This window comes from Streptopelia decaocto (genome assembly GCF_964273445.1).
Source record: "Streptopelia decaocto genome assembly, chromosome: 5".
Taxonomy (NCBI): domain Eukaryota; kingdom Metazoa; phylum Chordata; class Aves; order Columbiformes; family Columbidae; genus Streptopelia; species Streptopelia decaocto.
The window spans coordinates 58,875,397-58,892,520 of record NC_138659.1 but is presented as its reverse complement, the minus strand read 5'-3'; the positions used below and the strand labels follow the sequence as shown (position 1 = coordinate 58,892,520).

At 44.5% G+C, this 17,124-nt stretch overlaps 1 protein-coding gene across 5 annotated transcripts in view; it reads right to left on the bottom strand.

Annotated features, from left to right (window-relative positions):
* WBP1L (WW domain binding protein 1 like) overlaps positions 1-17,124 on the bottom strand; it is a 59,009-nt gene that overhangs the window by 5,145 nt on the left and 36,740 nt on the right. For 3 of the 5 annotated variants that reach the window (XM_082052928.1, XM_082052926.1, XM_082052929.1), the window contains one exon: positions 9,697-9,799. The exons of 1 other annotated variant lie outside the window; for it this stretch is intronic. In XM_082052928.1, the coding sequence (XP_081909054.1) occupies positions 9,697-9,799 (103 nt within the window). Of the gene's footprint in view, positions 1-9,696; positions 9,800-11,987; positions 12,181-17,124 lie in introns of those variants that run through there. One more of the 5 variants, XM_082052927.1, reaches the window with a different exon arrangement.

Below are 17,124 nucleotides of genomic sequence, written 5' to 3'. Positions count from 1 at the left end.
ATACCTTGATGTTTTCAGCATCCCCTGCTGAGTTAGCGATGTTTTCTCTGCTAAGAGCTGGGTGGGGAAAGGTGAACAGTTTAGGAATCTGAGGAACGAGAAGAGTATCACCCTGGCTCGGGACAAAGTGCATCAACCCGTATCAGCCATCCCAGAGCCTTGCACGGGGCTGTTTGCAGGTGAACTGGATATGCCGTTTCATGCCTGGGAGCATTTTGAGCAGGGACATTCACCTCCCTGTGTTGTAACCCAAATTCTCCATGTATTCGGGCACAGCAAACTGAAATCTCTCTCTTGCCTTGTACAACCTGTTTCCCTAATGGACCGGATTCTGCCTTATACCCAAACTTATCAAAAGCTGCTATCAAATGAAGGTGTTACATCACTTTTTTGCTGGGCTGGAAATCAAGGTTCCTAGGCAGTTTTTCTAGCCGGCCTGCTCAGCTGTACCATGAAGGGCAGAGAGAAGACTGATCTTCACTCCAGAGAAGCAAAGGAGGAAGCGCTCAAGCTGCTCTCTGCACCTCCTTCAAACAAAGCTGAGAAAGTGTCAACTGACCTCTAAACACTCTCCTCTTTCTTAAAAGTCCTTTTCTCAAAGTCCCTTAAGGGACTGGTCTAGTCCACTCTTCCCTCCAGAGCCAGGTACTTACAACCACTGTCTCACAGTTTGAAGACTCCCACCAATACACTTTATTTCTTACTAAGAGGAGGTTCCTTGGCTGTTGCTTGGAGAGGAAGCAAGAACACACTCATCAAAAGCGAGAACACGCTCATCAAAAGCATTGGCACAGCACACCAGCCTACACTGAAGCAGGCCTGCAGTTCATCTTCCAAGTACTCCTCATTTTTGAAGAGCAGTCTATAATCATGTTTTCAAAAACAATGGAAAGTTACACCCAGCTATCCAGGGATTTTAGCTACGGTCATGAAAACAGATGCTTTTTAACACATTTGATCATGCCCTTTTCCAAGGACTCTAGATGCAATGGCAGCAAGCAGCACTTAGTTGAGATGTCCTGGAGAACTGCCACTGTTAAGCAATCTCAGCTGTAGTAGCCAAATTTTTCTGCGGGGAATAACTGTTCCCACCCAAGCCTGCATCCAGAAGATTAAAAAAAACTAGTCCTTCAGAAAACTTCTCTACCCATTCCAAAGAAATCCCACAGTGCTCTGCAGACAAACCGATGCACAAGCTCAGAGTAGGGGTCAAAGTAAGCTCAGCCATCCCTGGGAAGACGTGCAGCAACTCTGTAAACAACAGGCAGTCAAAACATACAACAGTTTAGGACAATAAATTAATGCTGGATCCTACTGAAACCACAGGTGGCATTTTAAGTAAACAGGCCATAATTTGCTGGATTGCAATCCGGCCATGGTGCCAGGAACAACACCTCCATTCCCGTGCAAAGGGTCTATCCACACTTGCAACCACAAGTGGATGCGATCTGTTGTTTTTCATGGGAATTTCCAGCAAAAGAACCCGCTAATGCCACATTATTGCCTGGTTTCATTAACCGCTGACACTTCCCTAGCGCTTCTAGGAATTACTCAACCCCTGACTCAGCACAAGCCCAAGGATTGCAGGGGGTCAGCAGTGCATGCCCACCACAGCCCTGTGCTGGCCTGGCTCAGAAAAGTCCTCTTTAATGGCTTTGTCCCCACCTTGTCACACAACAGCACATCTGCACCGCTGGGCTGAAACCCCCCCCAGTACATAGGAAGCAACAGGATGGGACACCCATAGGTGCTGAGGCACACAAGGGGCTCCTCAGCTGTCGCTTGAGCAGGGGTGCCAGCGCTGAGCGATGGAGAGGGCGCAGCTTCGCTTGCGAGCCCAGCACAGTGCTGGGAGCCCAGGGCCTCCATAAAAGGTTCTACAACACGCCCCAGCCAGAAGTTTGGGCACAGCTGCAATTCTGGCTGCAGAACAGAAAAACTGTAAAAGCCTAGCAAATACATAGTATGGTCATTTATCTGGAATAAAGCTATGCATACGAGGCCAAGTGCAATTGTAAATATTATGTCTAAAAGTATGGAGCGAACAGTGAAGAGGTCCAGGGCAGAGCTCTGCATTTGCATACCTGGTGATGCTCAGCTCCAAACCAGCAGCAGGGAGGCAAGCCCAGCACAGCACCGGCCCACGCACACAGCCCTGCATGTGGCGGGGGGTGGGAAGGAGAAGAAGTTCAAATTCACCAAAAGACAATACTACACGAGTGGGGAAACACGGAGGATGAGCACAGTAGTGGTACACGCCAACACCTCATTCATGGCAAAAGCAGGTACTGGCTCTGCCTTGTGCTGAAAATAGGCGAAACGTGCAAAGGTAACAGTAGTTGGGCATTAAAAGGCTTCTAAAAGCCAAGTAAAACTGGGCTTCTAGCATGTGCCTCCTTCCCAAATGAGCTGTCTTTCAGCTGCACTGTACTGAGCTGTTGCTGCAGACACTGGAAAAGGAGTAAAGTTTGGGAGACACTGGGCATCCTGAGCCAAGTTTGCTATTTAATGTCTGATTTGAAAGTATTTCCCACTGCCAACCTGGCAGTGACCACCGGGAACAAAAACTTGTGGTAACCTGAGGGCAACATGACAGGCAGAGAGCAAACAGGGTCTTTGGAAAAAACCAACTGCTGATGGACAGCATCAACAGAAGCGACGCACCGGTTTGAAGCTAAACATGCACCAGGGGACTGTCAGACCTAAAGGCAATTTCAGGCTCACTCTTGGTTTATGGAAGAGTCAGAAGTTTAAACACTCTCCAATTCAAAAAAGGCCAAGTCCTGAGAAAGACTGCCATATTTTCTGTCAAATTCACTGGTGATGTCAATGGGTAGATAATGATGCAACCAAAGAGTGAATCGCACATAGCCAAGGAGCTGGGTTTTGCCAAGAGATTTCCCTGCCAGAGCATCAAAGCCTTTCACGAAAATAAGAAAGAGAAGTACCAACCTCTTACACAGCAAAGACAGGCTCAGATCCGTACGCTCTACACGAGTGCCAAGCTCAGAGAGTCAGAATGGGAGCTGCAGAAAGACCTGGGAACAGAATTACCTCCCATGAAAATCATCTTGCAAACAGAGGAAATCCTAAGAATGAGAAAGCTGCGACATTTACAGCTTCCTTGGGGAAGGGAGCCCCTCACGTGGGCACACACTGGACATGTTTTCTGTCAGCCATGAAAGAACGTGCCAGGCTTAGAGCTTCAAGAAAAACCTTCCTGGGACACCAACCATAGTTCTGCCCAAACTTAAAAATAAAATAGTTCAAGAATAAAAAAAACAGAGCATTCCTTCCTCATGAAAAAAAAAAAAAGGGTGAGCAGTGTTTAGTTGGATGCTATACTGTGTGTGCTGCCTGGGATGTTGCCATCAGCATTCCCGTTGAGGGAAGCTCCTTTTATCCTGTGCAAAATGGAAAACATTTTCTGGAGCGTTCCAAGGGCAGGAACAGAGAAATCTGCCCTGAAGTTCACGGTAAACTTGGGCAAATGCCATCGTACTGTTGGCAAGAAGTCCCCTAAAAGCAAGCCAAAACATACTGCAAAGTGGTTTTGTGTCTGCCTGACAAGCATCTGGGTAATAGCTTTGGCTCCATGAGAGCCGGTTCTGAACAGAAGGAGAAGTGGGACAATTTCATTGACTAAAAAATGATGTCCCAAATGGTGGCCTCACAGTCAGCCATGGGGAAAAAAACCGTCTTTCACGGGGCCAACTCTATCATAAAAACAGGAGAGAGATTTAATTGGTACCACAACCTGGATGCACTTGGGTTTAATAGCGTCCTTGGCACAGAGACCATGTGGTCTCCTGCCACTCCAGACACAAGTCTGTACGAATTAAGGCAGCTGCTGCTCAAGAATGTCAGATGAAAGGATCGCGGCCACAAGCCCGTCAACATTAAGAAGGTAAAAAAGCGGCTGCTAAATGACGTGGTCCTCTCCTGCCTGCCTCTTCCATACCTCCTGCTGCCTCCTCCACCTCTTCTCGTGCCAGCACAAAGTTGTGTGCAACTGTGCTCTGAACCAGTTTGAGGGAACCAGAGCAGGTTGAAACTCCTCTGCCAAACAAAGCAGCAGCAAGAGAACAACTGTGACTTTCAGTGACAGTTTTATGTCAGTTTAAATCAGTGGAACTGCAGCACCAGCCTGACCACACTGCAGGAAAAAGTTACTGAATATTTGTGGAGTACAATGGGAAAAGGAAAAAGCTGAAAACAATATCTCCAACTCCTGCTTGCTTGCTCCCAAACTGGTAACTCAGACAAAGGAGATGGACATTAACCAGAGCTGGTTTCTAATTTTCAGAATAGTATCCAGTATACATGCTACACCTGCTGCTATGAGATGAGATGGAAAAGGACAGGTTTCAGAAAAATCCTTTGCTTGTCTTGCAATGAGAATCAATCTGAAGCAATAAATCTGCAGACACTGTTTTTATGCCTCTCTCTTGGGGAGGGAGCCTTCGAAAAGCAATTGCTCCTGTGCTTCAGAAGACACATTTGTAAGTCCAGTCAAAACCAGCTGACTTAATCCTCTCAAGACACCTATATTGGTTTTGAACAGTGGTCTAACAGAGATCAGAGGGGAACATCCTGCTGAGACCATGTTCAGAACACCTGGGAACAAGATGTGGAGAACACTGCACCAACAGATCTGGATATCTGGTGAGGAGCTGGGCTGGAGGCACAGCAGGCAGGGGCTGAAGCACCACCAGCAAGTTCTCCCACCTCTCCTTGCTGTTTACCGCAGAGCAGGGGGAAGCAGGACACACTGGGCCAAAGTCAGATCTGCACCCTTGGACTGTGCAAGATAGCTTGCCTTCTCCTTTGGGTTTGTGAATTCTACTGAGCCACACCAAAACAAGCTTCACATGACTTTGCTGCCTGGATTAGGCTACAAAAAGTACAAGGAAATCAGGAAATAACCCCTTCAGTGACCCCATTTATCATGAGTTTCTGCATGGCTGTGACATGTTTTGTTTGCCCTATACTTTCAGCTAGGCTGTGTCATGGCAGCGTTATCGCTGAAGCACCAGCTGAGGAGTAACAGCAGCCAAACGTCAAGTTTGATACTCCTAGCAAAGAGAAAGCAAGTACAACCACGTAGGAGGCTGGGTAAGAAGCAAGGAACAGGGCAAGTCCTGCTCTGAAAAAGGATGTGGTTATACTGAAGGATAAGATAACACTGGATGAGGAAGAAAACATGCGATTGATGTACTGTTTGACTGAGGGCTTTGGAGACTGCAGCAAAATCTTGGAAATGAACTCCTATCATAAAGCTGACCTGGAACATGTACACAGTACAGCAGTTGCTTTAGTTATAGCAACTAACCGAGTCCTTGCCAAAATTTTCTGGCAGCATGCTTTCTGGAGAAAAGAGCTGTCTAGAGATTCCAAGGGGAAGTGTGCAGAAATGAGCAAAATGTTCAAAATCAGCAAAAACATCAACTGTGCTGCCTGCAAACAGAACGTTTTTTCCTGTACAGCCCTTCCACTAGGGCCCAAACAGTCAAGATTTTTTTTTTTTTTTTTTTTTTCCCTTTCAGAAGCAGAGAGGATCATTAAAGCAACCAAAATGAACAAAAATAGACACATCCAACATCTGAACATTCCCTCACAGCCAGTGCTGGTTTGCTGTACAGCACCTAAACAACCCAAGTCCAGCTAAGTCCTCTAACTTTGAAGTCCTCCAACAGATCTTCTGCACACATGGACCAGACCAGCTGCCTGTTTCCATGCTCTGCGACTCCTGAAGCACAGCGGACTTTGCTTTCAACCACACCACACAAAATACTTTCCACAGTTTTGCTTCCTGTGTTCAGAGCCTCTGGAATCATCTAATTTCACACAGGTCCTCAACAGGCAAGGAGAAACACAAGGATGGATGGCAGGAGATCTGGATTTGGTTTTCAGTCCACATTATACAGTTAAACTTGGGAAAATCCAGAATTCTGACCATTCACTCTTAATCCACAAAATGCAGTAACTACACTTCTCGATTACCTTCTCTCCTGTATTTTGAGAAGTGGTATTTTGGAACATTTGAGCAATGTGACACCTGTGAGGCCTGGAAAAAGGCCAACATTGGAAAACTCCAGCAAATCTCAATCACATCATGACAGATCTGAATAAAAAACTGATAGTAAGCAAAATCCAGCAGCTGCTGCCACTGTCCCAAGACACAATCTCACCCTTGGGGACCATGACCTCTCTGTGGAGTCCAAAGAAAACGTTACGTGAAAATGCTGAACCAGCTCAACCACCGCCCAAACACACACTTTTCCCCAGCTGAGGAAATGCAACAGTAAAGCTCCTTCTTCCCTTTCAATGATTTTAGTCCAACGAAATTAAAAGACATTCTGCACTTTGTTCCCTCCCCCATGTCACCAAGCTTGAGCTAAGAACTAATTAGACCTTTATACAGCTATTAGGCCTATATATAAAAACCTGGATATAGTTCTATTATTTGGCAACATGGTAACTTTTTTTTTTTTTTTTTTTAATGAGAGATGGGTGGGGAATCTGAACCGGGCTGTTATCTAATTTTAAACACAGGCTGTCCACCTGCTTGGCATATCATGCTCTCCATTCCTACATTCTACCCCCTAAAAAAATACCTTGATTTTGCATACTATTCCACTACTCTCAAGCTTATAATTACTACAACATTAACTGCTGTCCAGAAATGTTGAGATCAGTCATTTTCAATGTCAAACTTCCCTCAAATTCTTAAATGGGGAAAAAGATCCTTTTTACGGGAAAAACTCCAAATGACCACAAGACAGGATCATATTTCAGAAGGCACGTCCAGCAAAGACAGACCGGTCCATTTTAAATGCCACCCTCCTCCGCTTCTTCTCCCCACAAAGCTGTGGTGGTAAATAAATCCAGGGTTTAATTCAACATGACGAACAAGAAGGTCTGTTTTCAGGCACATAAAAGCACTGGTGGTCTGAGAAGGTCAAGAGGAGCAGAAACTTCTCAAAAGCTACTTGAGTCCATGTACACAATGGTTAAAATCAAAACACAGAACAACCAGGAAGCCATACTTAAAAGGTGCTGCTAAGTTAACTGTTCATTAACCAAAAGTTATTATTAACTTTTAAAGAGCTAATATATTCCCACAAGCATGTAAAGCTGTTGCTCTCTACACCATCAATTCACTGCTCATGTTAAGACTATTTACATACGCTATCACTGCTGTTCACTTTGAAGGTCTTAAGAGCGCCCTGCCACATGTGCCTACCAAAGATACTCAACAATTCCTGGAGCGGCAGATAAGTTCTGCAGCTGTGGTCGCAAGCTCTAGAATATGAGTTTTCATTTAAATGACATGCTCCTCCTGTGCCTCCTTCCAATCCCCATCCCAGAAACTTCTTCCTAACATCCATAATGGCAAAGCAAGCTTTGAAAACATCAACCAATTTTAAATCAATGTTGCATGTTCGCCTGAATTTGCAGAAAGCCTAGAAGAACAGATCTCATGTTTACATTATCCCTCTATCTCAGCATGGTATACGATGCTCTCTGCAATGCAGAAGGAACATTAATCTCAACACAGAGGAACCACCCAGCAGCACATGCAACCAATATGTTTATTCTATGATCTTGGCATGACCGGTGGTGTGAACTGTGGAGCTGTCCTATGCAGGGACAGGAGTCAGACTCTATGATCCTTGTGGGTCCCTTCCAACTCAGGATATTCTATTATTCTATGACATGTGTGCTTGCTCTAGAAAGAAGACTGAAATATTCTGCTTCCTTCTAACAAAATCTGGTTTTATCTTCCAAGAACTCTTATGGTGCAGCCAGGCACTGCCAAGAATAAAAGTCTGTGCCATACTGAGAGCACAGTTAAAGTAAAACCATTCTGTTAAAATGGCAGGGGGTTGTTGCTCAGACTGTATTGTTTGTATGTAGTTCAAAGTGAGCCTCTCAGTCCGCGATGTCCATGCAAGAAACATGGTGACTGTACAACAAGCTGCAGTGTGCAGCTGTACTCCATGCTGTTGCTCAATTTAGACCCTGCTTGCCACAGAGTCTGTAAAGCCTTGCACAAATGCCTCTTCCTCTGCATTCCAACCCACACAAATCCAAAACTGGGTCTGACCTTCCCCACTCTGCTTTGTCCACGTATCCCCATACAGTCCAAACAAATTCCAGCCATCTGTCCTGCCTGTGTTGCTGACTGCTACGATCTGCACAAGGAAGCCCAAGGCAGTCACACTTTCATGCTTGCTTCTCATCCTGCCAGGGTCCCTGGAGCTGCCCAGATTGTCCTGAACCGTTTCCTGAACTGTTTGGAGACTTCTGAAAATAAAGCTGCTGTAAAAGGTCCGCAGTAGACTCAAATCCTTCCATTAGTATTGACACAGCCAGCCACTACAGTCTGATGCACACTGTGCCTTGAAGGAGTCTATTAGAGTTCTGCTTAATTTACAACCATGTCCTCAATGCTTCACCGGTTAATTTAAAAAGTAAAAGCGTGTTTCTGTACTAAAGGATGAAGTGTCAGCTATTCCTGTCCTTGGACCCAGGTTAAGTGACACTCTGTATGTATAATACATTTCCACACACACGCTACTTTGAGAAAGTGAAACTGTGGGCACAGCGGAGGGATTACGTAGATGGCACAGTTGCATAAAAACTACAAGATACCATCAGGTGTGGTAAGAAAATATCTTCAGCCTCTAATGTAGGGTACAATGTTCAGAGTTCCACATTTCTAAATTCTGGGAGCACAGATGCCTTCTCAGCCTAGGCTCCTGGCAGAACACCACCACATCAACATCAGTGTGCCACCCTTTGTGCTTCTCCTCAAGAAAGGAAGACACCATCAGAATGCCACAACTCTAAAAGTTTGCCCATAAAATTCAGCAGTTCTTACTTTCCTATCTTTTCAACATCCCATTTTTCCATTTCTCTTTACCAGAGTTTTGTCAACCTGCTCTGACCTGCCTGCTGCCATCTAAAGGGACTTCAGCAGGTAGATTCACTCAACCACTCGCTCGTGACATGGGTAGTTTTAAAACCCCAATTTTGGGAAAGAGGAGATAAAAGGGGATGCAACGAGCAATGATCCTCACACCCCACAGTATTCAGCCAATGTCAGCAGACAGGATTTGCCCAAGACCCTCTCCACCCAAGGAGCTTTACTCCAAACACAGTGTGTCCTGAAGAGAATAAAATAAACATCCTGGCCCCTCTCCTGGAAAGGACAGCTTTAGAAAGATAAATCAGATTCAAACTGTCATTCTTGCAAAGAACTAAAACAATAAGATGAAAGATACTGAATTAATTCTCTGAGTACATAAAATGCTAGTGTTATGCATACTGGCATTCCTCCCTCAAGCTGGTTTCCTCACTTGCATACAATGTTGTTGGTTTTTTGGTTTTGGTTTTGTTTTTTTGAGTACCACCAGCATTGCCCAAATCAGTGAAAAGACCAAACAACAAATCTCATCATGAAGGTGGCAAAATGACCCATTAGTCCTCAAAAAGCAGGCAATGTCCATTGTAACAACCCTATTTCCCTTCCCATGTCAGGTCAACTCAGTTTGTGCTGCAGCGAAATGCAAATGGCAATACATAACAAGGGCTGAACACAAAACCCCATGGGACACAAGCCAGACCCGTAGTGTGGTATGAGAGCCATGCAGATTAGGAAGGGAAGCCATACAAAACAGAAGGACTTACACCAGAGTTCATAGTAGTAGTTGCAACACTGGGATTGTCCACAACAGTGGCCCGTTTCACATATGTAACTTTGATTGTTGACACCCATGCAGGTTTCCTTGTCCTAAAATTAAACAGACACACTTTTAAGATGCTTTGTCAGTATCTTCTGTAAATGTTGTTATCTTTACTCAATGATCTACAAGCATTTGAAAAGTCTCAAATTATGGTCTTGGGAAACTCTAGAATACATAAAGAGGTTAAAATGCAGCTAAGGATCACTGAAGAACACAAAAGGACTCTCCAGGAGAAAAATGTATCTCCAAACTCGTCGGTTACATTGCTTTAGCATCTAGTCACCACTGCTTTCTCATAATTCCTTTCCTTTCCCATTACAAGTTACCCTGCTTTGTGAGCCAGGCATTCTCTTAAAGAAGAGATGTCATTTGTTCCACATTTTACACAATATCACTGTATTACTGGGGCTGAATGCCAAGTGGAGGAAATGCATTCATAAACAGAACGTTATAATTTGAGAAAAGACTGCTTGGATTCATTTAGATCTAAATGATAACTACAGAATGTTCCTGCGAGATTCCAATCTAAAATGATTCCTTCATAATTAGCCATGTGCTTTACATAAGATCAGCATTCCTGTAAAAGTTCTTCCTGGAATAGCAAAGTAGTCCAGGAGCAGAGCCAAGTCAGCGGTACCGTATCACCCAGCAGGTCCTTGGGACACTTCAGATGGAAAAGGACTATGGTGTGAGGTCTCAGTCCCTCACAGGGTGAACCGCTTCACAAAAGCCCTTGTCTTCCTGCTAGTCTGAAAACATGGGTGGGAAAAAGTACGAGACATAGGAAAACAGAAGCATTATACAGGTTGTGGTTTGTACCTCCTCTAATAGGCACTGGGGCAACCTGGAAGTTAGAAAACACTACACAGTTTCTTAAGAAATAAACAGATTTTAATTTAAAAAATCAATGGTGAAAACAAACCTTTATCAAATGTGGGAAGGTTTACACTGAAAGATGTGTTGAAATAATTTGTTATGTAAGTACCACCTTTCCAAAAAAAAAATCCCCAAACAAAAAAATACCAAACAAGAAAGCCCAAGACAACCCAATCAGCTATGAGGAACAGCAAACCCAAGCAGCAGGCTAGAGGAACGATCATCAGCGGATGATCACTTGCGGAACTGCGCTTGTCCTCTATTTCACGTGAGCGCGCCACAGCCACATTTCTCGCAAGCCTCTGTGGTGTCCCCATATGTGCAAAATACCAGGTCCATTTCAAATTATGCATCACCTCACTGAACAAGTGATGCAAGGCAGCAGTTTCAATGCAGAAGAGTCCTGCACTAAGTTCTTAAGGAGACTCAGTCTATTTGTGGACCCGGGGGAGCACCAGCCCCCCCACCACGCAGCATCCTGGCTGGAACCGTAACCTCCCCAACGCTGAGCCTGTGGGTCCCTCACCTGAGCACCTGAATTGCGGCAGCAATTTCACTTCTGTAGGCAGAAGAACATCCTACCACCCAAGGTTCAACAGAGAACATTTTGCCGGACAGATCAGTCAAGCTGCTTTACTGCAGGTAGCTGAAGCAAACATTTTATATCCTTGAGATGCCACTTGCCGATAGCAGACAACATTTTCCTATAGGGTAAGGTGGTGCTTCCCATCTCTAATTCCAGTAGCTGAGAGCAACTTTTAGGAGACAGTACTGAGCTAGCACAGCATTTTCTGCTTCAGGCATGCCATTCATTCCAAAAATGGTAATTTCAGTCAGCAAAAGAACAAGAAACAGGACACATCTATTCTCTTATCTGTTCTTATATTTACACTTTCCCTCATTTTTGTTGGCCTTGCAGAACTAATGCAACTGATGAACAGCATAGATTTTGGCTCTCACATCAACAGAATTGAGAAATTAAGATCTCATTGCAAAATTGCAATGCTGTAGATAATGTACAAGTTAGAAAGTGACTGGCTGAAGTCTGTGCTTGTGACGCATAAAGATCAATGTGACCTGCTGAACCAGCAAATGAAACACGTGGAGCTGGTGAAAGAACAGAGTCCCACAGTGCCATTTCAGGAACCCCTCTGCATCACAACACCAGTCTGTCCTTGGCTACGTGTCTTTACTTCCCCAAAGCATATTCCGTTCAACGTTGTCTGCTTCAAAGAGAAGCAATAAAAAACACGTTGGTGTTTTTTGGCAGCAGCAACCTATAACAGGTTCAACATCACTCTATTTTTCTCACTTAAGGACTTGCAGCAGTCCTGGTTTTGGAGACTTTCATCACAATACCTTTTTATTTGAAGCTCCTGACTCCTCCCTCTTGTCAATCTCGTATTTGAAACCACCCTTCCACAGTGCCAGAGGTGTATGTGCAGGGTTGCTTCTTGTTAGCCCAGCTGGCAAACACATCTATAAGGGGATGGGTCTACATGTTGAACAGAAGATCCTCAGCAGCCAAGCTGGTATTCTGCAGGCTGCTCCCACGTGCTTCTGGAGATCAAGTCTCAAGCAACATCCTGCTTTCCCATCTAAAGCAGAATTCAAATCTTACTGTCTGGAGCTTCTTTACACACTGACTAAGAGAAATCATCTTCCTCGCTAATGCATAAGTGTTGGTACCTCTGAATATTCCCACAGTTAAAGCTCAGCTCCCACAGTTCAGAAAGTCCAGGGTTTTACAGCCCTTGCAGTGCCGGCCACCAGCCGTGCTCCTCAAAGTCCACACAGCTCCTCTTGGAGCCTTTCTGCAGCCTGTGCCAGCCCGGCCACCAATGGGTTTCTGGGAACACGGAGCCGTCAAACTCCGTGCCATGTGTCAGGCCCAGAACTGTCACCCTTGTTTCCAAACAGTTTCACAGAATCAAGGAATAATTTAGTTTGGAAAGGATCCCAGGAGATCACATGGCCCGACCCCTGCTCAGAGCACAGCTCCCTCCAACACTGGTTACTCAGCCTGGCACAGGCAAGGAGATAAAACGTAAAAGCAACAAAGCTTCGGAAAAAGGCTACTAGGCAAAGATTCTAGCGCAAGGAGAGCATTGTTTTGGGACTCCTTACAGGTATCTCCTTCGGACGGAGTGTTTCAGTCTCCTTTTCTCTCTTCACTTAAGACTCATTTCTGTGAAGAGCCAGTGCATGGTTTCTTGCACTGTTTTGCAAGCCACGCAAGAGGCTGCGCACTGCCAGCAGTATGGGCTGTGACACAGACCGTGACATTTTTTGTTTGGAATCTTCTGCCTACCACCAAGCACTTCAATCAATCTGCACTCTTCATGCCATCAGGGTTGTATTATTTCAACTTCTCCCATTCATTCTTTGTGTCATATGTTGCCAAACGGTAACTACTTAAGACATATCAGCAATATAGTTATCTATAGCCTAAATGTCTCAGGGGAAACAATATCACAAGTGCTCGTGCTATGAAAGCACGCTAGTGCCTCTTCCACAGCAACAGGCATGGACAAGGCGCGGGACTGAAGCAGGAGTTTCAGAGGTAAGAAAACTATATATGGGGGGAAAACTATCTCACAGAAACTGGAGCACTCACATTTTACTGACTTGCCTTTGTTTCTAGTTTCCATTTCAAGTAGTGCTTGTAATGGTAATTTTAAATCATTCTTAGTATCATGGAGTTTTTATCAAACTACTAGAAAGAAGTTTTGTTGCATTTTTTAGGTAGTCTTATGAAAACAGGGGAGGGGGAAGGTTTATTTCCAAAAGCACTGTCTCCCCCAATCGCCAATGGCTATCACATTCCAGCGCAGGTTTCCCTGATGAAGGACAGTTTTGTTTCCCTGCTGTCCAGGCAAGCACATCCCTCCTGCCAGCCTTTGTTCAGCTCTCTGTAGACACCTCCAGACAGGATTACTAAGCAGCATCTACACGGGTCTGCTCTCAGAGCATTCAACGCCATCAGAGCAGAACATTCCTGTTTCACAACTAAGATGACTGAACATGCCATCCGTTATCTCCCACCTGCGAGGCTGAGGAGATTTCCAGCTAATTTCCAGGGGCTGGTTTTGTCCTGTAAAGCGGCGCATAGTCTAGGCTGCATGTGCATCGCTGCCTCCTTGGCATCATCCAAAAATCTGATGCAGATCTGAAGCACTGGGCTCACTGGATCCGAGATACACTCCAAACCTGGGAGCTTTAAGGAGAAGGCTCTGCAGTCCTGGATTCTGTCTCCTCTCCCCACCCAGTCCCACAGAGGCCATTTGTGCAGGCTCTTTCTCATAAAAATGGTTGAGTAGGGAAGATCTCATCCTGGTGCATTTGGAGACTCTCTTCACATTTCAGATATGGCCATTTTGATTAATTGTCACTTGTCATAAACTTTAAAAAGCAACATTGTTTGAATAAAAATTATTTTTTAAACTTATTTTCTTGTTGATATTTGGCATTTGTGATAAACCCACAACCACACTGGCAACCCTGCCAGTAGCACACTTTTGCTGTCAAGTGCTTTTAGAAATAATCCTTAAAATATCCAGCAGTGGTAGGTATAACACAACTCAAGGCAGTGTCACATGTTGTCACATCTGAAGCTACAGCAAACATTAACGTCAGTGCCAGGGAAAAAAGCCAATCATTTTCTCCACCTTCCAGTTTCGTATTGGACCTTTGCTAGAGGTCTACGTGACAAATTAAAGGTCAAAACCTGAGGCCTAGTCACGACAGGAGGCATTCAAGGAGGTCTCTTAAGTTGTCTGAACTGCCCCTTGCTGCAGGAAAGGATGGAATCAGATCTCCTTACCCTACTTTTGTGAAGATCTTCAGTACTAAATGGTTGGGTTTAAAACCTGTAACTCTGTTAGGATTTATTGTGTCTGAAGCCAATGCAGGAAATGGGAGGGAAATGAGAACTGACAGTGGACTACCATGACAATAAAAGAATCAAGGCACTTCTCGCTTTTCTACTCTGAAGAGTCAGCAGTTAACCTGGGAACACTGTTGCTATGTCAAAAAAAAAGAAAGACTAAGATGAGCAAATTCCTGACCAGTGTGGCTGTTTTCCAAGCTGAAAATTAATATGTGCAACTGCAGCAACAAACACCACAGCCCACGCTCAAAAAGTGCATGGCTGGCAGTGAACCACCTACAAAAGACGACTCCTCAGCCGGCATTCACCAGGTAACCAAAACCAGCAGTGGCTGATATCACAGAGATCTAATAACCATTTTAGCTTTTTGCTCTGTCTTCTTTTTCCACAGAAATTCAGCCTCCATTATCCTAAATATGAGCGCCCTTGCATTTATATGGCCTCTGTGCCATTCAACCTGCAAGAGTATCTGTTCATCCTGACCTTGGTAATACCCAGACACCCTGCAAGACACTTTGAAATGGGACGTGCATTTACAGGCAGCAGGTTACGTGCCATTCCTCCCTTCTAGGATAGCCCATTTTTTTTTCCAGACCTAGTCTAACTGCCTATTCTCTCCAAACTTCGGTACAGCATTTGTCAAGGCACTATGTAGCAAATTACTATTTGAACCAGAAGGGATGAGGATTAATGATGGAATGACAGAGGTGGGCAAGGAGCTGAATAACAGGCATGCAAGCAGTGGGACACAGTGGAAAGCCCAGCAGCAGGCAGAGGGGAGACTGCCAAACTGGCATCCACCGGAGGGCAAGATGCTGCTGGTTTTAACAGGACTCAGGCTCAACCTGTGACCGTTCCAGACCCTCTAGTTTAGCGGCCATCAGAGAGGACTTTGGCAATAAGCATCTATTTAATAATTAAAAAAAAAAACCTGACCTAGTTATTTCACTAATCTCATTACTCGCAGGCAGCAGTCCCTCGCTTTCAGTACCCAGCCGCACCCATAACAACAAAGCAGGATGGATTTAAGCAAGTGACACAATCTCCAGAAAAATATATTAAAAATATGTATTTTGAGTAACTCACAATTAGTATTTGAACCATATATATTCTTTAAGCACCCAGAGCAACAGAATGGAAGTGACTGTCTGTATCTTAAATACGTTAGAAACAACCAACAGAAAAAACTGTATTTGACACCCACTATTTTTGAGTTGGCTTTTACTCAAACTCACATATCAAACTATCACTAGTGTTGGTTAGCCAAGCCCATCAGCAATAGCTCACAAGAATGCAAACACAAAGCTACCAAAGAAGATGAGCATCTCTGTCAGATAAGAGACTCGAGTGGTAGTCAGTTAAAACTGCTACTGAAAATATTAGGCTGGAATACCCAATCTTGCTGTACACAGGGTTCACTGCAATTTCTGGTTTGCCAGCTGTCCCCCAGTTCCTAATGAAAATTCACCTTAAATAAAAAAATCACTAGATCCTTTCAGAGAAGGGCAGCAAGCGGGACTGCAGCAGGGACAGGCAGAACCGCAGCTGAACCCTGGACCTGCGGGGCAGCTCAGGACTGACGCCCACCCAGCTGAGCGTGAACCAAAGCCCCCAGACGTGTCCCTTCTTCATAAACACCATATTTGCTAGTCCTTTGGAACATAAAAGCAAAAATCCACCATCTAAGCAAGTGCTGTGCTTACGGTGGGTTCAATTTCACAAAAAGACATAAGACTGGTAAAGATAAAAGCGGCTTTGCTTGCTGGGAGTTACTGGAACCTCGGGTGCCAGCCCCTGCCAGCATGTCAGGGGATAAATTCCTGCAAGCCTGCCTTACGACAGACAGCTGAGGCCAGAAAAATGCATCAAGTCTGGACATTTCTTCATAAGAATGTGCAAAAAAACCCCAATGTGTTAAACGCAAACATCCAAATACTTAAAGTATAATAAGTGGGGGAGAAATGATGCCTCTGAGCTGTCTCAGGCACAATAAAGGTCTTCAAAATAGGAATTCTAATCCACAACATTTATTGCTTCACTAATGCAAGCATCAGGAGAATTATACTTAAATCACCATGATTAATCAGTCACAGCAGACCCATCTTCACCCCCAGCGGATGCAGAACCTCCGAGGTTTTATTAACCTTCATCTGAGGAACAAATTGGTTTGTTGCGTCCATTTATCTTGCGGAAATACTCCAAAGGAACACTGTCCTTTCACAGATCACAGACCCCTTGGTGTTATTTCAGTAAGAGCAAGTTTCATTTTTGTTTATCGCAAGTTTCGGTTCAGATTCCCAGAACTGCACACTGGGATCTGAGTGCCACGCTGTTTACCTCCCTCACCTTGCTAGAAGCTTCCCAGCTGCAGTCCCAGCCCTTCCACATTAAAGATAGATGCTTCTAGGAAATTACAGCTTTGAGGAGGCTGTCTTGCATTTTCTTGTTTTAAACCAGCAAACAGTTTACAACACTGAAAAATCTCAAGCAGTTAAAATGAAAACTGAAAAGGTTAGGAATCCAACATTTTAACTTTTGGTTTTGTTTTTTTACATTTATGCAGTGAATTAGATGACTGTGTTCAAGCTTCCACCTGCAACCCTAAGA